Source organism: Oenanthe melanoleuca, chromosome 5 (assembly GCF_029582105.1).
Source record: "Oenanthe melanoleuca isolate GR-GAL-2019-014 chromosome 5, OMel1.0, whole genome shotgun sequence".
Lineage (NCBI taxonomy): Eukaryota > Metazoa > Chordata > Aves > Passeriformes > Muscicapidae > Oenanthe > Oenanthe melanoleuca.
Window position 1 is genome coordinate 17,981,349 of NC_079339.1, and position 24,050 is coordinate 18,005,398.

General features: G+C 46.9%; 1 protein-coding gene across 3 annotated transcripts in view; it reads right to left on the reverse strand.

Annotated features, from left to right (window-relative positions):
- The window catches only part of LOC130253411 (USP6 N-terminal-like protein), a 75,262-nt gene that overhangs the window by 878 nt on the left and 50,334 nt on the right, over nucleotides 1-24,050 (reverse strand). For 2 of the 3 annotated variants that reach the window (XM_056491974.1, XM_056491975.1), the window contains 11 exons: nucleotides 23,716-23,755; nucleotides 22,903-22,983; nucleotides 15,080-15,187; nucleotides 11,937-12,046; nucleotides 11,623-11,671; nucleotides 10,442-10,562; nucleotides 9,455-9,549; nucleotides 7,891-7,956; nucleotides 6,418-6,517; nucleotides 5,091-5,243; nucleotides 467-4,900 (listed from right to left, as the gene is read on the reverse strand). In XM_056491974.1, coding sequence (XP_056347949.1) covers nucleotides 3,621-4,900; nucleotides 5,091-5,243; nucleotides 6,418-6,517; nucleotides 7,891-7,956; nucleotides 9,455-9,549; nucleotides 10,442-10,562; nucleotides 11,623-11,671; nucleotides 11,937-12,046; nucleotides 15,080-15,187; nucleotides 22,903-22,983; nucleotides 23,716-23,755 — 2,203 coding nt within the window. In that variant the 3' untranslated portion in view covers nucleotides 467-3,620. Of the gene's footprint in view, nucleotides 1-466; nucleotides 4,901-5,090; nucleotides 5,244-6,417; nucleotides 6,518-7,890; nucleotides 7,957-9,454; nucleotides 9,550-10,441; nucleotides 10,563-11,622; nucleotides 11,672-11,936; nucleotides 12,047-15,079; nucleotides 15,188-22,902; nucleotides 22,984-23,715; nucleotides 23,756-24,050 lie in introns of those variants that run through there. The other variant, XR_008840557.1, reaches the window with a different exon arrangement.

The following is a 24,050-nucleotide window of genomic DNA, read 5'->3' on the forward strand; positions in this document are numbered from 1 at the left end:
AAGAAAACAAACTCCAAAATCTTGGCCAAAAAACAAGCTTCAGCAGTGCTGCTGATCAGTAGCTGTGTGTCAGAAGGGATGCTGCCCTTTGTTCAGCTGGGATAGGACAATGGTAAGTAGAAAGGAGCATTTTTCTTTGCTGCTGGGGATGCCTGGATTTAATTACAGTAGAAAATCAGGGAAGAAAGCAGAGATGGAGCAGGATGGACCTGTTGCAGCTGAAGCATACCTAGTAACCAAGCTAAAAGTCATCAGGAGAAGGCAACCAGTCTTGGTGCAGCTTCTGTTCCTGTAAGAAACCTCGTGTAGTCTGAATTTATGCTAAATTTCTTTAACCATTATTATTACAACCATGTAAAACAGCATCAAACAATCCTGACAGTTTGGATCAGCGTAAAAAGTAATTATTGACTTTTTTTTTTTTTCCCAAAAAACCACTTTAAAAAAAACGAACAAACAAAAAAGCCAACATAAAAACTTTTTTTTCTTAAAAGTAATAATTATAATACATTAGAAAGAGTCATGGAAGAAGCGTTCCACGCTGTAAACAAGAATAGCAAATAAAAAGGAAAGCAGATGGTAGCCAGGCTCTCAAAGTGCATGGCTGAGAAACCCTAACCTCAACCTCTGGCCCTTGCTGGAGCTGAGTCCCATGGCTCCTGCTGCCTGCCAGTGCTGCAGCCACTCAAAGTGCTCTATCACAAACAAACAACACAAAGAAAAACAAACTAAACCTAAAAAACCCAAACCCACAGCATTGGTCTTTACCTCTACATGGAAGGCAGCAAGGCCAGCATTCTATCAGGGCTGCAAGGGCAAGGATGGGGGAAGCTGCTTTCCCCCATTTGCTCACAGTAAGAGTAGGTTTTGCTGAGGCAAGTTTGTGACTGTTGCAGGGGGCTTGACAGGGCTGCAAGTGGCTTGGGTTAGCTAATTTGTCCTGCTGAGCCACCATCCTCATCCTTCTCCTTCCCTTCCTATTCCCAACGAAAGAGCTGAGGCTGGATCAGGCCTTGCTGCCACAGATCCACCATGGCTGCAGCGTTGTCTGCAGTAAGAGGCAGAGGAGACAGGAGCAGGCAGCTCCTGGGGGATCACGCATTGATGTGTTTAAGTGAGAGCATTACATCAAGGACAACAATGCGCATTGCTGGTGGTTCCCCCAGGCCTGAAGATGACTGAGGACCTTGCTGCTCATTCCCATTAGAGCTTGGAGGGAAGGACAACGCTCACCCCTTGCCCTGTCAAAATTGACGTTGAACATCATGCACCAAATGCCATGCAATGAGTACTATGCATTTGACAGCTCTCCAAAATCAGAGCAAACCACCTTTTCAAATGTTAATACTGCAAAACATCCCAGACACACACTGTATAAGGAGTCCAGGTGCACAAGAAACATGATGTGCAAAGGCTGTGTGCCTGAAATGAGGGAAAATGTGTTAAAACAAGGGGAAAGAGGTCTCAGCTCTTGCACACGTGATGCTCAAATGCATTAGAAGTCATATGTGGGCTTCAAGGAGAGGACAGAGCCCCAAGTTACAGAAGCCAAGCCAAGATGTGACCAACAGCTCTCAGATGCTTCTTGTTGCTCCCCAGTGAGCTCCTGTGGCCAGTGGGCTGCTAGCAAAAGGCAGTGGATATCTGTCCTGAAATACTGCACAGGTATTTTAACACACAAATACGTTTAACTATGCACAGTTACAGAAAAACATACCCTAAATTAAAAACAAGTCAAGCACCATTGTCCTAGAAAGGACCTGTGGTGTCTCAAAACACAAATACTGAACATTCGAAGAGCACTTTTCCTCAAACAGCAACACTTGACTCCTCACAACACCCCTGCGAGGTAGCTAATAGAGTTATCCCTGCTCTGCAGAGGGAGAGGATGGGCAAGGTTGGAGGCTCAGTGGAAGATGGGGCCTGGGACAGAGCTGGGGTTCCAATGAATGCTGAGGGTGCTGTGGTCTGGCTGGCTACATCCAAACAAAGATCCAGTGCTCCCTTCAACATGCCCTGCTGCAAACAAACCACCACATGTACACAAGGCAAAATAAATCCTGATAAATCATAGAACCATAGAATGTGCTGAGCTGGAAGGGATCCACCAGGATCATCAAGTCCAGCTCCTGGAACCCACAAAGTAATTTAGTAGAAGTTTTCTGCTGGGCTTTCAGGTCGGCTTTAAATCAGGTTATGCAATTGAAGCAGCCTGTGAGATAAAAAAAAAGTAGTTTTCAAAGTCTTTTTAGAACTTAAAGGTGCTTTTGCCCAGAATCTCTGTTGAAGGAATGGGAATCCCACTTGCAGTCCCACCTAAGGTGGCACTTGCAGCTATCCCTTCTGGACATCAAAGTCATATCCAGCATATCTGGACTACTTCCTCCTTTTTCACTGATCTGCCTTCCTGATGAAATCTCTTCACCGCTAGGGGTGAAGTCGATGCTGGAACCAGAATTTTGAACCAGATCTTTTTATGGGGTATCTCCCCAGATCCCTGCACAGCTCCAACCAATGGCCTAGTCTGTGCAGCAGCAGCACCCTGGGATGGGGAGGAGATGGCCAGGCCTCTAGGACTTGGTGCATGAAAGGCAAGCAGGCATCATGTCTTCCTTTTCTTAATTCTGTGTGGGCTCAGAAGGGCCAAGATCAGGTTCTGGACAATGTGCTCCCCCAATTCCTACGCCATCTCCACTCTGACACTTAACCTACTCAAAGCAAAAGTGAACTTATCTGGGGCACTTTGATTAGACTCCATCACACCTCCAGCAGCTTGGTAATGCAGGCAGGTTTCCCGAGCCAGCAGCCCCTTTTCTTGTTTGGGAATAGAAAGGCAGCGAGCCTGCTCGCCGCGCTAGCCCTGCAAAGGAAAGGCCAGCAGAAAGGACACTCAGCCCAAGAGACCAGGCTCCACCTTCATCACTGTCCTTGTCACCTTGAGAATCTGGGAAAGAACCACCCTGCTGGCAGCCCCCCACTGGGGTGAAACCAAGATGTCCCAGGGACTCAGCAGCTGTTAAATTTGTCCTCCTGAACACCATCCACCACAGCAGCAGGAGCCAGATACAGCCAGGCACTCCCTTGTGGAATTGCATAGAGGGGGCAGCAGGCTGCCTGTGTCCTGCCAGGATGCATTGCACCGCCTGGAAATTCTGCTGCCTACAACCGCAGGTCTGGGAAATGAAATAAAGATCTATTGCTACAAAGGCCTTTGAAAGCAATGCTGTGGCTGCACCGATGGGGCATTTTAAAGAAAGCATTTCGGACTCCGACACCTTGTGCCTGCTTGCTTGGTTGTGGGTTCCCACAGCAGACAGCAGCAGGAGAAAACACCAGCCCTGCCTCTTTCCCCAAGTGATGAGGCTTGGGGAGCTTTGAGGAACAAAAAATGAAAGCATTTTCCAATTTGTCCAAAGGAAACATGCAAATCCAATCTGCTGGTATCTCCTAGCGCTGGTGGCCACCACTTCATCTCCTCGCTGGCCGTTCGTACCAAAGCACATTGATGTGTGATGGTGCTGTGCTGTCACCCTGCTAACAGAAGGGGATCCTGTAAATGGGGCAAGGATGCTTCTCCAGAACCCACTTCTTCTCCCTTAGCTTCCCCTTCTCCATCCCCACTAGAACGTCACCGATTTGGGCAGCTTTGCCAGGGAAGGAGAGCCTGAAAGGAAGCTGTTCTCTGAGCGGGATTTGGCAACCTGCAGCGGTAATTTTGGTTTGGGGCTCAGCGGGGGTCGTGGGGCTTTCAGTGCATTCAATGGCTTCTGGAGGCTTTTCTGGATCTCCACCTCCTCTGGGTCTGGCGTAAAAGGTGGTGGCATGGAGGTGGTAGGCAGGGAATGTCCAGTCTCTGACAGAGGCAATGCCACCTGCTTTCTGTTCAAGAAGTCCTGTTCCGTGGCATGGGCCAGGTGGAGGGGAGTGGTGGTTTTGATAACCACGTAGGGGCTGTTCCCTTCCACCACGGGGGACGGTGCCTGCGGGGTGGGGCAGCCCTCGGCCAGCCCTGCTGCCTCCGGCTCTCTGCTGGCCAAGACGGGCACGCTGCCCCCCGCCTGCCTGTGCGCAGGCAGCGCGCCCACGGCCTCGGGCCAGCGCCTGGTGCGGCCGGCACTGCCCGGCCCGTTGTGCTGCAGGCTGAGGAGCTCTCCTGTGGATGCAGCTTTGGATGCCGAGCGCTTCAGGCCCGTTTTGTCCGGCAGCACTGCCCTGCAGTGCCTGTCATCCGCCACCTCCTCCCTGCCCTCGGTCTTGGGGGAGCCATCGCTCTGTGCCGTGCAGCCGGCTGGCAGAGGATGGGGGGCTGCTTCGAGCACTTCCTCTCTGCTCAGGGAAGATGCCTGTTCTCCTGCTGGCAGGGCAGTGGGATTTGGCTGCCATGCTGCCTGGTCCATGGTGGAAAGCTCAGCGGTGCTGGAGTCAGGAGGAGCCAGCCTGTTTTGGAGAGAGGAGTCTGAGGAGCTGTGCTCAAATGGGGCAGGGAGGGACACTCCATGATCCACCACAGCACAGCCAGGAGCAAGAAGAGGCTGCTCTGGAGGCAGGACCGTGGGCAGGAGGTGTTGCCGGGCCTGTGTCTCGCTTGCCTTCAGAAGAGATGATGGCTGCCTGTCCGTGATGGGCTCCACATGACCCTCCTCATCCAGTGGCTGCCCATCTGAAACAGGCACATTTGTTTCTTCAGCTGCTTCACTACCATGGAAAGTGGGAGTCCTGGCTTCCACCACTGTCGTTCCTCCTGGTGCATCAGGAACTCTCTGGGGATGGGGCTCCCTGTCTGGAGTGTGCTCACTCACCCGGCCATTCTGGCCATTGGCTGCTGCGTTTTCCTTTATGGCTACTGGGTTGAGGGAGAGCTCCAGGCCCAGGGGTTTCCTTGGAAACTCCTCAGGCTTTGCTGCATTGGAAGCAGAGAAAACAAAATAAAACCCAAACTGTGTATCAGTCTGTTTTTGCACACCCTGAATGTGAGGAAGACAGATGCTTCCATACAGCAGGTGCCAGCCCTTCTGGGCTGCCCCGGCTCCCAACCACAGCAGCAGGATGCTCTGGTCCCTGCTGGGCTGCCCACCTTCTCCTCTACCCACCTGGTGGGGGCAGGTCAAATTTCATCTTGCGCAGTTCAGTCATCGACACCTGCAGCTGCTCGATGACAGCATCGTCCTCGTACTGCAGGGAAGCAGCAATTTTCTCCTGCAGAAATTCACGTAAATCTTCCAGTGTCATCTTCAGCAAGCGTTCTGGGGGATGGGAGAAAGGAGTAATGGCAGTAGTACAGACAAATTTCATGGTAGCGTGGGTTACACCATACTTTGGTTTTATCTGGGATTCTGTGGCTGTTCCCACTCCACAGTGAGACAGCCTGAATGCTTTTGCCTCTCTCCCATCTTCCCACACTTGCTCAGGATCATCAACACGTGTATATCCATGCCATCTGAGCAGTAGCTTCTCAGTGGCAGGACAATGGCAGGGCTGGGAGTTGTGCTGATGAGGATGCAGGTTTTGGGCCGTTTCTGGAAGTTCTCACCAATGCCTCTAGGAGGAGGAAAAGCTCCGTGAGACAGGCCCTGAGCACCAGGGTGAACAGCCACTGCCGGCAGCTGCCACCATCAGTCAGGGATCCCAACCTTCACCAGCCAGCAGGCAGGGATATAAGAAGAGATGCTGGCCCTTACAAAGGCTGCAGACAGGAGTGGGAAACAGGCAGGGTTGTAGGAAAAGATGCCAACTCACACTACACATTCCTCAGGGAGGCGAGATTTCACAGCCAGACTGAAATATCTGCCTGCCTGCCAGTTTCCCACTTTTTGCAGACAAATAGGATACTTCAAGATTTATTTCTGGATAGCTGGTTTTTCATTTAACTGAAGGAAGAACATGGCAGCACATGCAGTCCCATAAATTTGCTGGCCCAAAGGTTCTCATCCTGCCCCAGATGAAGGCCAAGAGTGACACAGTAAGGCTATCAACTTATGGGAATGAAAGGATTAAAAGTTACAAAAATCTCGAGGTAGAAACATCACTGCCTTGATGTTATGCAAGAAAACCAGGTTTTGATCATTTTAGAAGTGTATTAATGGATTTACTTGTCCCTCTACAGACTTTTCAGTTGAGCCACCACAAAAAATTCTGCAGACAGATGGGCTGCTATCTGTATTGCCCCTAAAAGCAATTTGTGGGGTATAGTACATAGGAAGAGGTAGCTGGGGGCATTTCAGATGGTTTCTATGTACTGAGCACAGAAAATCAACCCTTGTGGCATCTCATTCCCTCGCCTGGACTGTGCCTTTTGTGGCCAGTGCAGGGCACCAAGAGGCTGACAGTGGCCAGCAAAGCCTTTCAGGTCAGCAGCGCAAGGGTGGCCCAGCACAGTGCCTCCACAGCCATAGGGGATGCAATCAGGTGGGACCTTACTTTTGTGCAGTTTGAGGATGGTGTAAGCCATGGCCGTCAGCACCCGCTCCCCTTCCAGGATGTAGATATCCCACAGCCGCAAGGTCAGAGTGAATGGGGTCTGTTTCAAACACACAACCAAATCACAAATGGGATGATGAAACAGAGGCTGCTGCCATCACTGCATCACCTTGCACCAAAACACACAACACTGCTAGGCATTGCAAGTCAGGAGTTCGTCTAAAACACAAAAATGTCTTTTATCATCTATGGTTTTGCCTTAAAGCTAATGAAATTGGGTGGCCAGGAAAATATTTAAAACCCATCCATGAATGCAGAAAAAAATTACACTTCTCTTACAAGCACGCTAGCATGTGGATTCCTCTACCCTGGAGGGAGTACCATCATCTTTCAGCTTTGTGAGTGCAAGAAACAACTCCTGTATCCATCCAGATTTCCCAGAAGGGCTATTTAAGGGATAGGTCTGAAAGCTCAATGATACATCACTAAGCATTAAAAAAATCATTCATCTGGTGTCCAAAGAAGAGATCTTTCTTATATACAGGCTTATTTAAGCCTGCTAAAACACCTCTGCAAGGGGTTTTCATTTGCACCACAAATAGGATTGAACTGATACCCAAAGTGATGGAGCAGCTCACACCTCTCAGAAAAGATCTAAAACACCTCTCCAACACAGAAATTAGTATTAATCCTACTGAGATGTTTAGGTTCAAATTTAGGATACTGCACTGACTCTCCAGAGTTTGGCACAACTGACCTTTGCAGCTCTTTTACCATATGCTAGTGCAATTAAAGGGATTTTGCATTTTATACAGCTTTTAGTGGCAAAAGCAGTGAGTTTCCTCTTGAGGGGAAGAGACCATCCACTGTTTTATACAAGACAGGGCAGCAGAAAATTGGGACTGGAGCACGTAGATGTCTCAAATATTGGCAAGTCTGGACATTGCATTCAAGTCCAGTAAGCACAATGCTGACCCTAAAAATAAAGTAGTCTTGGCTCAGGACTAGCAAATTAGCTCTGCACAAATCAGGGCAATTGTCTCACGCTTTCACATGTTTCCAGTCCCAATCTGTTCCTTTGCCTGCAGCTGCTGCACTGCTATTTGTTGAGGCTTGTGCCCCCAGCTCTACTTCTTTCTATGTTGCTTGCAGAGCCAAAGTGAGGTTAATTGCTTTTGCAGCAGTGCCAGCGGGCAAGAGAAAGATCTCTCCCGACTCTGAAGTTTATACTGCTGATGCTGAGCCATCTCCCCACGACTGCTTGTGATGAGGCAGCAGGAACTGGCTTGTCAGTGACATGCAGTTGTTTTTAACTTCTCCCTTATTAATTTTTTTGCCTTATGAGAGTGTGCATAATATCCCACCTTATAAAATATTAACATCTTCTTCAAAGTATGATATTTACAAAAAACACAGGCAGATAACCATGCATGCAAACAGCAGAGCAGCAAAAAACCCCCAGAGCATCCTCACCCGGTCAATGAAACACTGCAGGAACCACTTGGTTGTGTAAATCCCAGTAGTCATCTGCTCCTTGTCCTGGGGGAAGACAGCAAAGAGAGACAGGCATTTCACCAGGCTGGTTACTGGAGGTTCAAGCAGCTCACAAGGCTTTGGGGGAGGTTGGTTGGTTGACTTATTCTGGGGTCTGGGTGTAGGATGTGGCTGTGGTCAATTTCCCATTTTCCAAGAAAGCCCCTGCTTTAAACACCAGTTTTGAAGCCCGACTTTGGTCTTTGCCCAAGACATCCATTGAACCTGACCTTCAATGTGGCCAGACTTCAGCCATAGCATTGGAGAGGGATTTCTGGGAGAAGCTTTTCTCAGCTTATACCCACCCCAGGGACTTATAAGAACCTTCCAGGAACCCAAACCACTCACTCCTTGCAGACTACCATTTTTGTTTCCACAGCATGGCTACTGCAGGAGCAGGACAGCCTGGCAGGCTAAGGAAAACTCTTAAAAACCTCACCGTGACCACCTCAGTCTAACACTTCTTCATCTAGTGCCCAGTGCTGGGATGTGTGCAGAGCTGACATGACCTCTGCTGCAAAGCAGTGGCAAATAGAAAGAGAAAGAAGCCCATGGGATGAATGGTCAGCTCCAGCCTTTGCTTTTGGCTGGTGCTGTGCACCTGTAACCCTGGAGAGCCTTCAGGAGCAGGAGGAATAAGCAGCTTTCTGAATTATTCCCATCCCCTCCCCTGCCCATGACTAAAATTAAGTGAAAACCTAACATGGCTTTGTTTCTCTTTTACAACCATTTGCAGCATGAAGCAAGAGCTATTGCAGATGATGGTAATACAAACACTTTTTTCTAGAGATGGGTGCCACCAAGTCTCTTGGGAGCATAAGAAAACTTTAGAAGTCTGGCCACTGAACACCAAATGTCTACACCAAATGCAAAGAGAGGCAAGGCAAAAAAAAAAAAAAAAAAAAAAAAAAAAAAAAAAAAAAAAAAAAAGGCAGGGGGGAGCAGGTGCTGCAAAACAGTGGCTTGGACATTAGACTGGAGTCAGTGTGCCCTGCAGATGCTCCTGCAGCCACCAAATGGGCCTGTATACCATCTGCTACAGAGAGAAGCAACTGGACATGCCCAAGCAACAAAACACCCAGAAAATCTTATGTGCCTCCTGATTTAAAACAACAGCAAAGCACTTGGAGCTAATAATTACTGAAATAACACTCCAGACAGACCAGCATCAGCCTTTGGGTCTTGCAGTTGGTATAAGAATACAGCCCAGCCTCATTGCTGTTCCTCCTGCTGCAGGCTCTGTAAGCCTTCCTGCCTTACTCTCCTAAGGAAGCCTTTAAATTTTAGCAGTCCCTCCACCGATGATGACCAGCAAGCAAATGATTACCATTCACCTCACCAAGACCTAAGCTACCCATTTAATAAATGCCTGCCTCTGCAGCTGAAGCAGTCTTGTATGGTTAGAAATACGTTCAGCTGTGCATCTGTTTGGCAGAACACTTTATTAACTGCTTTATCACTGAAATGTAGCATTATTATAGGAATACTGATAGTAAAGAGATACCATGTGCTTCTTCAGTTTCGGAAACAGTTTGTTTAAAATTTGCTCGTGGTGGGCTTGAAACCTCTGCAGCTTCGGGAATCCAGGAATGAAAAAACCTTAACAAGAAAAGACAAGAGAAATAAGAAAAAATCAGGAAAGCTCTGCAGCAGTGACAGGGATAGCCTGATTTTCTATAAACTCATCTCTTGCATCTCCTGTTGAAGTTGGCTGAACCACAGGGTGCCCACGTACCTCCTTTTTACCTTCCTTTCCAGTGGTCACCCCTCACCCCATCTGGACAACAGGACCCTCAGACCAAGTCCAGCTGGTCCTTCCCCATGGAGCAGGCCCACAAAGCTCCCACTGCCTGCCTCCTGTGACTTGGCTTGGCCAAGAGCTCTCTAAACACACCTCAGTGCTTACCAAGGTTCAGAGAAGAGCTGAAGATGTTTGAACACCACAAGCTTGTGCAGTGCCCTGTAATCTAGCAGGACACATATTTAAGACTGTCCAAAGTTATCAAGCCGTAAGGTTTAGCTCTCTACCCATGAAATAACCCTCTGTGCATAGATTACTGCTAGCCACAAGTAAGATGAAAGGATCTTTAATGTGTTTGAAGTAAAATAATACATCACACATTCAATGAAATTACATCCACATTTAGTGTGGATACTCTCAGATGTACTTCTCTGAGACTTCTTATAAACACATAACCTTGAGTTAATTGATTGCCAAGGGCAAGGTACCCTGGAGGGAGGACAGCACTTCTGTGAAAGTGTTAATTACTGAGCACTAAAGCTCAGGTGGATAAAACTCAGTTTTTTTGATAAGAACTTGTCTGCCTCCAAGAGTGAAGTTCAGCTTCACTGAAGCCAGGCAAGGGCTCAAGTAGTTAAGCCTCACCCACTTTAATTAAACAAATATGTGAGGAGAAACAAGGCTCTACAGAGCGCCCTGAACAATCTTCCCTTCCTTTGCCAGCACCCCCCGCTCCCAGCCCAGCCTTACCGTGCATGGCGTGGCGCTGGTTGGTGAGCAGCTGTGCCAGCGCCCAGAACGCATCCTCTTCGTTCAAGTACATCAGGAGGATGGCTGCAATCTGGCTCATCCCTTGGCAGTAGCTCACTTCCTGCAACATGCAAGAGGTGCACATGTGCTGCCATGGTGGCAGAGCCTACCATAATGCTAAAAGCTGCCTGTACTTCCCCCTCCTCTTCCAAGGTCTGTCCTATTTCAAAGCCTTTACTGTTTATGTCCAAATTCACAGCTCCCATACGTCTACATCATCTACCATGTCACTGACTCATGGAGTAGTCTGGGTTGGAAAAGGACCTTTGAAGGTCATCTCATCCAACCCTCCTGCCATGGGTAGGGACAGATTCCAACAGACCAGGTTGCTCAAAGCCTCATCCAGACTTTGAACACTTCCAGGATAGGGCATCCACAACTTCTCTGAGCAATTATTTCCATGCCTCACCACACTCATTATAAAAAATGTCCTCCTTATGTCCAATCTATCTTTGGGATGACAAACAGCATGTGGGTCCAATGCTGTTTTAGATTCCTTCAGCTATATGAGCACTGAAGTAATTTAACAGTAAATAAATCTGGTAAGCATTTTATCTGGCATGTGTGAAGCTCCTTAACTAAACCCCTGAGCATCTTCTAGGATAACTGTCCCCTCCTGGAGGTGGAGACAGTAGGTTCAGCTGCTAATTTCAGCTTATTCTACCTGTGTCCTTCAGCTAAAAATGACTGGTTTGCTGTAGTAAATAAGTGTTTTCAACAAGGACACCATTTGGTGTAAGACAAGAAGTCAGAAACATGACAGACTGCCAGAAGACTAGTGTTGCTGAAAAGCCAAAGGGCTATCTCTTGTTCTTTGCTGACACTTGCCCAAACTAAATCAGCCAGATGTGTCATTTACCAGTTGACAAAATGAACAAGGGAATGAAACAACTGTGGAAAGATTCTTGTGCTGCCTGAGGGTCTTGCCACTCTCCGTACAACCCACTAACAGGACTTAAAATTGGAATTACCGCTGGCTAAATAAGTGTGTTTATTACATATATATACACATGAAAATATATATGTCTACACACACACATATATAAAGCTTTTCTTTAAATCTTTATATATATAGACATACAGATAAAAATATATAAAGCATAACTGGACTTACTACTTACAGTGTTATAAACTGAGTATGCTGACAGGACGTGGAAGAGTGCCTGCTGCCTGGGGAGAAAGAAGGATATTAAAACACCTGAGCATGAGGTCTCCACTTTCATGAGCACACACAGCACAGCCTGCTCCAGTGTGGACTCTCTTCAGAGAGAGTCAGCAGCCCAGCACCTGTGGGTCTCACTGTGTGGTGATGGTTTGAGGAGAAGGCAAAGATGGCTTTGCTCTGAGCCAGGGACTGCTGGTCACCCCATCCAGCTCATCCCTCACATATGCACTGGCACAACCCATATAAGCCACAGAAGCTTCCCATACTCACTTCACTCCATAGCGATCCCGAAACATGATGTGGTTTCGGAAGGTGCGGTTAACATCCAAATCTATCTGCTTGATTTCCGATGAAAAACTCTTTGCTTGTTCTTTCATTTGCTGCAAGGGAGAGGGGCAGACAAGAGGCAGGAATCAGACACCATCTCAGCCTGTACCTCTCTCCACACAGTGAGAAGGCAGGATTCCTGCAGCAGGAGTGGCAGCTTGAGAGCTGCACAGAGCTATCCAGAGCAGGGGACATTGGTGTCCTGCAGGGAGCAATGAACTGCAGCCTGGAGGTGAGCCCCAACCCCTTGTCTGTGCTGCTGGCCCAGGGAGGAGGGGATGACCCACACTCACACACTAAGACAGCTGCCAACCCAGCCCTCACCCATCTTCCAATGCAGATACTGAGTTTCAGAATCTAAAACCATTACAATTCAATTCCACTCTCACTGATTTTGATTTCTTTGCCTGGCTGGCTGTCATAGAGCACTGAGAGCTCTGTTGATCCTTAAGGAACTAATACACAAATGTATGCAGCACTCTCAGCTTTTCAGAGGCTCAATCATAATGAAGTCCAAACTGTTATAACAGACTCTGTGATCTCCAACTACTACTTTCCCTGCAAAAGAGAATCATCTTCAGTTTAAGGAGTTTCCACTAGAAAAGCAGTCCTGGAATATTCCCTTACTGGCAGAGTCCAGAACAGAAGCTAAACTCAAAGCCAAGAGTCTCCATGGTTCCCCCTAGGCTGGCTAATCATTTAAGGCAGCATCACATAGGAAAAGGACTGAAGTCCACTGCAAAAAAAAAAAAAAAAGGAAATTCAAATAAATTCAAATGAAAGTTTAAGACCACCTCAACCAATTGTGCCCTTGGAGCCCCAAGATGAAAATGCTCAATGGATAAATCTCACTGCAATCCCATGTGCTGCCCACTGCTCAGACTTCAGGCCAGGACCACTATGCTATAGCTAAGCATCTCACCTCACAGCCTTTAGATACCACCAGTGATCATGCCCTCGTTCTTTAATGTCTCCAGGGTTAATTGCATGAAGAAAATACATTTGATGACTGCCTTCAGGCACACTGAGATTCACCAGCAGGCTGGAGGCAGCAGAGATGAGCAGCAAGCCCAACTTGCCTTGAGCCTAGGGTCACAACTTGTCCTGGCTCACAGAGGAGACAGAAAATAGAACATCTGCACAGATACTTATCATCTGCTCCAGCAGCTGCCATCCTATGAATGCTTGTCAGCCTGACACCAGGCACCTCCAGGCTGCTGCTGACCTCCCAAGGAGGCCACATCAGCTCTGGGGAACATCAGAAGGTCATTAGCACCCATATGTCCAGCACAGCCCACACTTAGGATGATCACGGCATCTTGGGAATATTAACTCCAAAACTGAAAGCAGCTGTATGGAGGAACAACAGTGCAGGGGCTATTTTCAATTATTGCCTGCACAGGACAAGTGAGGATAAAAGCGATGACGGAATGAAGATCTGATGAACAACATAATTTCCCAGCTGTAAATACTGTGGTGTCTGTATCCTATGGCTCCTTTCCCAGCTGTAAATACTATGGTGTCTGTATCCTATGGCTCCTTTCCCTCTATAAAGTCAGGCAGACTACCTGAGAGAATATGACCATTCATGTGCACCGGGTCACTTCAGTTCAAATGCTCCTTCTAAAGGCCCTCTTGTTTTCCCTGCCAGAACAACACAGAAATCTCCCAAAGACTGTAAATACCCTACTCTGGGTATTTTTAAATCATTGCACATGAATAGCAGGTAGGTCACACAGAACTTTGTTACCTCCATGCACCCAGGAGGCTTTATTAATTGTGCAGACATTAAAAAAGAAACACAGAATGGGTTATTCTCCTTTTTTCCCTAGTGTAAATAACCTGAGGGCTCCACAGATGCTCTGTGTCAAGCTCATTAGTGCTGTGAGTCCTGCAAGCTGGTGGCAGAGCAGAGGCTAGAAAGCTGGAAGTCCCATCCCAAAGACCTTGTGCAAAGCAGTGGGTAAAAGCCAGGATGCCTCTGCTCTGCCCCATGGCCAATATGTTTCTCCTGCTGCCTTCTCAAGCTTCCCTCAAGCCCTCTGGCTGCAGCTAACAAACCCCAGGGAGGCAGAGGATCATAGCTACATCAAAAGCAAGTGTGGAATGTCCCATGGTAGTCTTCAGGCTTTTGTGCCATGAGTTAGGCCACTGGGAGAAATGGGGTGGCCTTAGAACCAATCCCTCCAGGACACAAGTCTGAGGCTGAGGGTTAGTCTGTTCTTGAAAGCAAAACCCCTCATGCAGGACCTGCACTGAGCCTCTCCTGGAGGAAATTAGGGGAGAGCTAATTACTGGCAGCAGGCAGCACCAAAGAAGAGGTAGATTAAGATGGTCTTGTAGAGGGTTTGCATCCAGCAAAGCCTATTAGCCCTGAAGCTCCTGTTTATCACAGACCCCTCTGGAGCACAGATAAACTCCTGGTGACTTTCATTTGTTTGGATTGCTTTCCTGCCTGCACAGCACAGCTTTGAGGGAGGGAGCACAATTTTAATCTGCATGCTGGAGAGCTTCCTTATCTGTGCTTACTGTGGTGAGCCCAGCCTTCCCACATCCCCTGCACGTGCCTCCATCCCCATGGCACCTCACCAGTAGCATCCACGCTTGACTAACTATAATGAGTGTTAGCATCATCCCACTTAATAGGCAGGGATTTTTAGAGACACCTGTTAGATGCAGCACTCAAACTCCTGCCTCTGAAAAATAATTGTCTCCACAACACCCTGATCCTCACCCTGGTACATGATGCAAAATAAATCATAACACAGACTTGGAAAATAAGTTAATTATCCACCAAGGGCTTCCACATGCTGCCTATGGAAAGCTTCCCCTCATTCTTCCCTCCATTTTTCTCTAAAGATGCAGTAACACTGACAGCAGCTTTGCTCCCAACTTCCAGCAGAATAAATGGAAGCAGCATAATATAGAAAGCAGCCAGCTAACATGCTAAAAGACCCCAGCTTAATATAAGATGGAAAAACAGTTGATATCCTTCGCATTTTCAGTCCTCACCAAAACAGCTTCACCAACCAATCTAACCTCCCTATCACCTTGCTCCTTCCATCTTTGCCAGGTAGAGCCCATACCTCATATTTTCCTTCATTCTCCTTCTTCATCTTCTCAACATCCAGCAGAAGTGACCAGACCTGGCCTCGCACCTGCAGCGGGATCCCTTTGTACACACGCCGGCACATCTGCAAGGAGGAAAACACAAGCAATGTTAGCTGGGTCCTGCTGGTGGCAAACACATGGTTTGCTGCTGCAGATAATCAGCCACCTGAGCAGACACCCCAGACAGTCACTTCCTCTCCCTCTGCAGGCACAGAGAGGGCATCTCCAACCTGATGGATGAGCTGAGTACCTGTATCCATTGATGACAACTACTCAGTCAAAATCATAGAATCACAGAATCATAGAATGGAAAGGGACATTACAGATCATCTAGTTCCAACACCCTTGCCATGCACAGGGACACCTTTCACTACACCAGACTGCTCATAATCCTACCCCATCTCAACCTGGCCTTGAACAGGGATGAGGCCTCTACAATTTCTCTAGACAACCTGTGCCAGTGCCTCACCACCCTCACAGTAAAGAATTTCTTCTTGCATGCAATCTAAATCTGCCCTCTTTTAGTTTAAAACCATAGCCTCTTGTCCTATCACTATCTGCCTGTGTAAAAAGCTATTTTCCTTTGTTTATATATGCTCCCTTTAAGTACTGGAAGACCACATTGAGATCTCAGAGCTTTCTCTTCTTCAGGCTGAACAACTCAACCTGTCTTCATAGGAGGGAGGTCTTCGTTCACTTCATCTCACAGATGCTTCTCCCCTTTTTCTTGTCATAAAGCCCCCACTAAATTTCAATGGAAAACAGAAAAAAAGAGCTTTTTTCCCATTGCTGACTACTTCTATTAAAAGAAAAAGCTTCAAAAGAAAGAAAAATAGCCTTTTCTGAATACTTTTCTTCCTTTCATTCATCCCACCTGTGAAATGCCTTGCAGCTGCACTACAAAACCCACTGTAGCACTCGTCCAGATTACTGAGGACCCTTTTGGGTACACTGAAGGACCTGTGGCACATGCCCAAGCTCCAGCCATTGAGGGCATTTATGTTGCCTCATGGTGCTCCCTCGGAACCAGGCAATTCCTTGGGAGGGGATAGAGGTGCCAGATTTCCAGTCATGGGAATGAGCTTGGAGCTGAGAAGGGTAGTGCCTGACCAGGCAATCAACTGGAGCTACTGTCACTGTCTGGAACAAATGCATCCAACCACCTTCAAAATCCCTCTTCTTTTTCCACAGGGTGTTCTGCTTCATGCAATTCAGGCTGATGTAAGAGCAGCACTGCAATGCCCAGGGAAGCACAAGATCCTAGTAGGTTTTCTGGATGTGGGCCTGCCACTCTGCCACTACCAAACCCAGCTGAACACCTGCATCTCTTGCCTTTCCTTTCAGACCCACCTCGCACCACCAGCTCTTTTATTTCCAACCTGACTTTTTAAGGTCAGCCTCTCACAAGGACATAAAGACCTAAAGCATGGCACTGTGCTGGCTCACGGCCTCCATGAGCACAAAGTGATGCTCCTCATTTTCTTACTGTCTTCATGGCAGCATTGTGTCTACCGAGGGCAAAACCCAAAGAGTTACAAGACCAGGAGGTAAGACAGGAGGTGGGCTTCAAGCAGACAGGCTAGGGGACAGCGAAGAACTAACCACTATCCCAGTCAAAGAAAGTATGTAAAATAATTCTGTAGTAAATGCCAAGATCACTCTGTAAGAGCAGGAGAACCAGATGTTTATGAGAATGCTTTTCCACTCCATTACAATAAATATTTCAGTATTTCTGCTGACAGAGAAAGTGTCTGTAACGTATCCTGATCCTGAAAATGTAATGGACATTCAACATTTAAAAAGCCATCCTCAGAACTTCCCAAATGCCTGCTCTGTTCCAGGCATTGCTTAGCACCAGCTGTGAAGGTCCAATGCATAGCCAGGACCAAATCCTGCAGAAATCCTTTACTAAATCCTGCCTCTGTATGCACCAAATAAAAGCTGCCCCCTAAAAGCAACCTCACCAATAATACACACCCATGGAAGGCCACTATCCTGTTCAACAGCATCCTGCATTTTAAGTGGGACATCACTAACTCACCATCTGCACACCCAAAGGCTCACCTAAGGAGGTGCTTCTAAGGGCAGCAAACCTTCACACCATGTGGGACAGATTCATCCCCACAGATGAAAGACCCATTTCCCAAGAGTCATTAAATCAGTATGAAAGAAGGGCAATGCATCGAGACACACAAAGCAACAGAATTAGATGAACCACATCCCAAAAGTACTAAGTGCCCACAAAAGCCTGGCTCCTGCAAGCATTCATACCTTTCTGAAGCAAAAGCTAAGGTGGAATCAAGAAACTAGAATATGTACCAAGTCTGACAAGAACACCAATCCAGAAAAGATTACTTGTTTCCAATGTATTATGAGAGACTAACTGACAGCTGCCAAGGCATATGATGATACTCAGGTCCATGGGAAAGAAATAATTTTGAGTTTCCAGAGTTGGTATTTTGGTGCTTTAATGAGTGCAACCCTCAGTGGCATAATAGTAAATGTCCCTAATTATTTTCTTTGCACAAGTGCTAAAGGAACAGGGGAGATACAAAACATGCTGAGATGGAACTGAAATGAAACGCCTTCCTGTTATTTATCCAAGGGCTTTCCTCCTCCCACCACCTCCAGACACGAAAGTGATAAAACCTCAGAGCTGTGAGTCACCCAGAAAAAAATGAGCAACTTTTCTTCATGGTGAAACCTGAAGGAAAACAGGGAAGCTACCATACAAGTGGTATTTATGATGGGATGAAAAGACAGAGGTAAGGCAGCACGTGATGATAACTCCTGTACCACATGACAGTCAAAAAGAACCCTAAAGGTCACTCTCTTTTGTCTCTTATAGACTGCTCAGCCCTTACAGATGGGAAGAGAGCACCTAGATTATGTCCCATGCAGATTGACAGACCAATGCACAGGCAAGAAGAACAGACACCATTCTGCTTCACAAAGGGAGATGTTGCTGGTCAAAGCAATGGTTCAAGATACTGTAGAAAGGCTGTGTCAGTCAAGGACTGAAACCACAGTGTCTAAAACTTGCTGCAAGTTTTGCCATAGGATCATCTTCCCTCTCCAGGCTTAAACACACAAAGCTCATGGCACAGAGAAGGCCATCATCACCCCATCCCTCCTCTCTCCCCTGCCCATATATTTTCTTTGCAGTAGATGGGATGGGGAAGACTTGAGCTCCATCTTCCTGCACCAGCAATCTCCTCTGAGAAGTACCCAAACAATTGTTCCAGGTTTTGAATAAGAGGAGTGGAACCGCTGCCTTTAAAGACATCTTTTTGCAGTAATAAATACAGTGAAATTAAAGAGAATTTGGGAGAGGTGGATTGGTTTTTGAAGCAGAATATACACACTGCAGTTCACCTTCACACTTTGGAGTCTGTCACCATTAACTTCTCAGCCATGTGCATATATCACCAGGAAGAGACTGCAGGAGCAATGGCCAAATTATGGGTATGCATGGCAATATCCCTTTTAAGCCTTTCCATATACCCAGCACATGTCTCCAACACCCTAAAGTGGGGGCAACCCTCCTTTCTCAATTCCTTTAGGGCTCAAAGAGTAATCCTTCTGGAGAGAAAGGACTTCTTCACATCCTCTACCAGTGATACACTAGGGGAACTGAGCTGTGCAAATCTTCACCTGGAGTGGAGGATTTCCTTTTAGGACCATGAAGCCTGCTGACTGATGATGTGGCAATGCAGGATACTTGGCAGACATATGGCTTGCTTTCCATACAGTTAATGATTGCTTCCAACTCAACTGTTGTGCCTGCAGCTGGAGCCTATGCAGCTCCATAGCTGATGGGGTGCCAGCAAAGCAGGGGCAAATTTAAATCCTAAAACTGGTGGGCAATGGACAGGCATTTAGAGTTATTGCCCAGGCTACCTTTGGAGGAGAGGAAAATGCTACCTGCCTTTCAAAAACAGAAAAAAATAAAAAGCAGGTGAAGCCACCCTGCAGCTCCCAGACACAGCCCCCTTTCCGTTCCATGGCATTTGAGGCAGGAGATCTGACTTCAGCCAGCCCTGGCACGACAAATGTTTGCTGGCTCTTCCTGGCATTAGCAGACTGCTCACTCTTGGGGGTCTGTGTCAGTCCATACAGATCCCCAATTCATCCTAAACCGCTTTGCTGGCAGGCACTGGATTAAGTGCCCTGCACTCCCGTGACCTTTGCAGAGACAAGGCTTCCCTCCTGCACAAAGGCAGGCTTTGCCTAAAAACCAGACATCTATGACCAAAGACATCTCTTTTTAAAGGTCCCATCCCACATGGCCAGCAGCAAGACACAGCTTGCAAATGATGTAGAGGTCATATCCTCCCCCTATGACTGATGCTTCTGGCTGAAATCCATTTTAGGGCTATGATGAATAAATTATCCCGCTGTTGCAGTGCACACAGCACAGCCTTTTTTATCTGCAAAACTTTGCTGCCTGAACTGTGTAGATTCTCATATGGCACCAGCCATTTCCTAAGCTTTCCAAGCAGAGTCAGGCTGGTGTTTAAACTTGGATTCAAATCAGCAGAGGAAGAAGAAGAGATTGACCACGTGAGCCTCCCTGTGCTGAATCCTGAAAAACACAGTTTAGCACTTCTTTGCAGGTTTGACATACCTTAACTCTGCAAAACAATGTAATCCTTTCATGGGCTCCCCTATTTTTGTACTCTTTCCCTTGTAGAAGTTCAGCCAGAAAAAGGCACCATTGCATCATTCTAACCCCACCCACATGAGGAATTGTGTTGGGTGTCACTTTTTGATGATCTTGCAACTGAAATTAAATCAGATTGTTACAAAATATGCCTAGAACAGGGATGGAGACAGATCTAAGGCAGTGATGAGCACAGGGAGCCCCAGGGCATTACTTCAATTAAGATAATCCTATTTGTTGCTCATCCTGAAACAGGTTATGCCAGAAATTATTTCAGTTCCTAGCCAGGCCGTTCCAGGCAAGGAACTGTAAAAGGTTCTCCTCTTTTTTTTCAGCCTTATTTCCTATAATCTGTGACAGTCACAAGATCCAGACTGCAATCAGCAGCACGCAAGGATGCACACAGGCTGCAGGTGGGGGAACAAAAAGCCAAACCTGCTGTTCTCTGGCAATGGCTCATGCCAAGGGTCTCAAAAAGCTGCTTTCTTGCCCACTGACAGGTGGCTGATTTGGGGTCAATGCCCTGGATGGGTACACAACCTTGCTCCTCCTGCTCACATTTCCCAACGCAGAAGATAAGACAACAACCTAAGCCTCGATCAGATACTAAGATGCTGCAAAACACAAAGGCTTGCTTGCTAAGTCCCTCTTCCTCAAGCACTAGATATGATCAGATGTCTGCCAGCTCCAGCACATGAAAACAGACTGAAAAGGTTGGCCCTGAATTCCAGGAAGTCCCAGTCTGGAAAATAAGATGGGTTTCTACATCATTCAAGCAGAATCAAAGTCAGGGCAACTTCCCTGTGAAACTGCTTGGGGTTCCTGCAACAAGATATTTTTTTCCCCTCTAATAAAGCACAGCATATCAAAATTAACATCAAAGGGAAGGTTCTTGTTTTCAATAATAGGATTTTTTCAAAGATGACACCTTAGTCATTGTTAAAATAACACAGAGCGGCTGCCTTGTGACATTTGAGTTTCTACCATGTCAGCCAAGTGATAAAACAAACCTTAAGGAACAATGCAGATGTGGCAGCCTGAGCGCTCAGAGAAGGAAAAAAACCAACCCACTCTGCTTTAGAAAAATCAGATCAAGGGCTTGTCACGTTTACTTTAACTAGAACAAAACACATAGGCCTCTGACATGACTGTGATCCTAGCATAAGGTCCTTGAAATGCCACAGTTAAACTGCATCCAGCAATGTCAGCAGGAGTATCTGAGTAGCTTCCATGCTCCTGACAGAGCAAGGGGGTTTCACATCTAGGTGTAGGATACAACCAAATTTCACTATTTTTTTATTAAAAGAAGCCACACTTCTTTTGTGTCTCTCAGCATCTTTGCATTTAACGGTGCATAGCTGCTACAGACCTTACAGCCTGCACTTGCCTTGGTGCAGGGCAACGGGTGATAGGCTGGACAGGACTGAAACCAAAGCTCCTTTCTATTCCCCAGGGTCACCAGACTGCTCCTTCCCTACTTGGGGCCAAGCACTGCTTCTCTGTTTGCTGGGAGAGGGGATGACCATTTCCTTTCTCCCAGCATGGGACAATGCCATCTCTGTGTCCAAGAATCATTGACTATTTACAGGCTGTTATTTATAACATCTTTTATTCTACTACAAGAGCTTTCTGATTTTCTGACCCAAAGATCCTCAAAACCCACTTGCCAGTCTGACCCCTCACCATCCAGCAGATCTGAGTGACATCAGCTACAGCATGCTTAACACCCCCACTGATCATCAAGGGAAATCCAAAACAGAGAGGAATCAGAGACTGCTACTGCTCCACAGCACTCATGCTGGATCTTGCCTGTCCTCACCGTCTGACCCAGGAAAGCCAAGGTGTGCTAAAACCACTCATCATTACCCACCCCAAACACCCTCCAGTACCTGAAGGAATTCCCTGTGTCCTGCTGGAATTTGGTGGTTTACCCACAAGGTCACTAACCAATTAGTGCTAACTTCTAATTAGAAAGAACCAAGTCACAGGAGAGCCTCCAATTTTGCCTGTGGAGCAGCACTGATTAACAAAGTAATTAGAATCACCCAGAAGCAAGGAGAAGGATTATAAAACCCCATCCCTGCTGTCAGTAAGATGACTTTGTTTTTGTTTTAGTTTTTTTTTTTAAAGAGTGAGACTACAGCTGGTCTTTGGCTGCCTGAACTGGACATGACTCCTGATAGCTGGGCAAGAAGGATGATATGCTTTATGTTGTCCCTACAGCTATGCAGATATTCTTCAGATATTTCTGTCTACATAGCCCTTTTAACCAAGCTCAAATTTCTCCCAAAGACTCCCAGCAGGAGCTAGAAACAGTCCAGCCAAACACCTCACTCCTGCTAAACACGAAGGCTGCAGAGGCCATGGCAACAAGGTAATGCCAGGCTTCAGCCCTCTCCTGTGCAGAGTGCTGCAAGCAGAGCAGCTCAGACTCCTCTCCTTACCCAGAAGGATCTTGTCATTAGGTACTAAAGGCTTTGTTTGTTTCAAGAGGTTTGTAAGAGAAACATGTAACAGATACTATTTATTAAAAACAGCTCAGTTTTGAAGTGGTGTTCAGTGCAGAGTTCATTTTACACCAAAGCCAAGATATAATGTTGGTGTCCCCATCCTTGATTTCCACAGACAGGTGTACACAGTATAATACCTTCTCACAGGCACAGCTAGGAGTAAAATACAAAATCCAAGTATTGTTCTAGAGAAATCTTCCCCCAGGGGGAATTACAAGGAACATCAACTGAGCCGTATCAGTCACATCTCCCACATCATTTCCAGGAGGTGGAGACACAGAAGCGACTTGTGGTATGCACTGCTCTCAGCTCTCACAGGGCAGGGAGTCAGCTGGGCACACAAACATCCCTGCTTGTCCTCCTGCTTGCAGAGGGAAGCAGAAGTGCAAGCATGGCAGCAGCATTTAGGAAACCTTTTTTAAAGCTATGTAAGTCAGAACAGGACTTTCACCTCAACTCATAACCCAGAAATTTCTAGGAAAGCTTTAAAATATTAAAGACTAACAAGTAGAACCAGGCAATATTCCAAAGATCTCTGGTTTTTCTATTGACTTTTCAAAAGCCTGACTCATCAAAAAGATCCATCACACTCACCCTTCCAGACATACACTCTTTTCCTCCTTACCTTGTCACTGTTTCTGTATTTGCCCCATTTCTTCAGCATCTTAAGCCACTTGTCCACACGTTCTATTTCCTGCTGTTTTTGCTGGTGCAAGGGAGAAGAAAAGACAAGACAAATTTAAGGAAAAAAAGCCCCAGGAGATGCCTCCTGGAAGCACAAAACTTCATTCTCTTAGGTTTAAACTTCTATGCAAAGACCACATGTCAGGGATGGGAATAATCCACAGGTGTGTGCAGAAATGGGTAATTTCAGCACTTGGTAATTAAAAGCAGCACTGTTAAAAAAAACAAGACACACAGGCTTAACATAGAGAAAGCATTCCCAAGAGCATTCCCTGACAATAAAAATCTCTGCAGGTCCAGCTAGATTCAAATCCTATCACTGCATCAGATCAGCAGAAATGTGATTCAGTCCCATTTAGCAGGGTCCTAACAGAGGACATGCTTTCATCTCAGGAGAGATGAGGATGGAGGTAATGGTTACCTATAACTTTCACCATATTCCCTTGCACATGCAGTCCCCTTTACAAGCCACAGTTGCTGAGCACTGTGCCAAAGCAGAGGGAAAAGCCCAATATTGCTTTAAGAGGTGTTTTTTCAGTGCGTGGAGGAGGAAAGTTGCCTGACCCAGCAAAATAAAAGCTCCAACAGCTGGGCATCATGCAGAGTCCCCATCTCTGGGTGAGCAGCAGTGACCAGTGCATGCTGGCTGCCTGCTTTGCTCTTACTTGCTCACTCATTTCCTCAAAAAACATTCCCTCCCCAGCTGGTGTGAAAAGGATGCCACATCCATGATGACAGAGCTGGCAGCTCTCACCTTCTCCTCCAAGGCGGTGCGGGTTGGCAGCTCCTGCTCGCTGGAAAAGCAAGGGGTCAGTGGTTACTCCATGAGCAAGAAAGGGTGTGGAAGAGCACAGAGCTCATGGACCACCTCAGACATCTTAGGGGGTATGTCCTGGGGACTTTGTTCCCTTCCTACAGCTGTTCCAGTATGAAAGAGGCAGTGGAAGTGCCATCCAAAATCCCACCACCCAACAGAACCTTTGGGGAGTAATCAAACACTGGACATAATTGGAAATCCTGGGCATATATCTCCTCGTCAATACACATATGGTCAGCAATTTAAAGGGTGGGGAAGCAGAATTTCTAGAC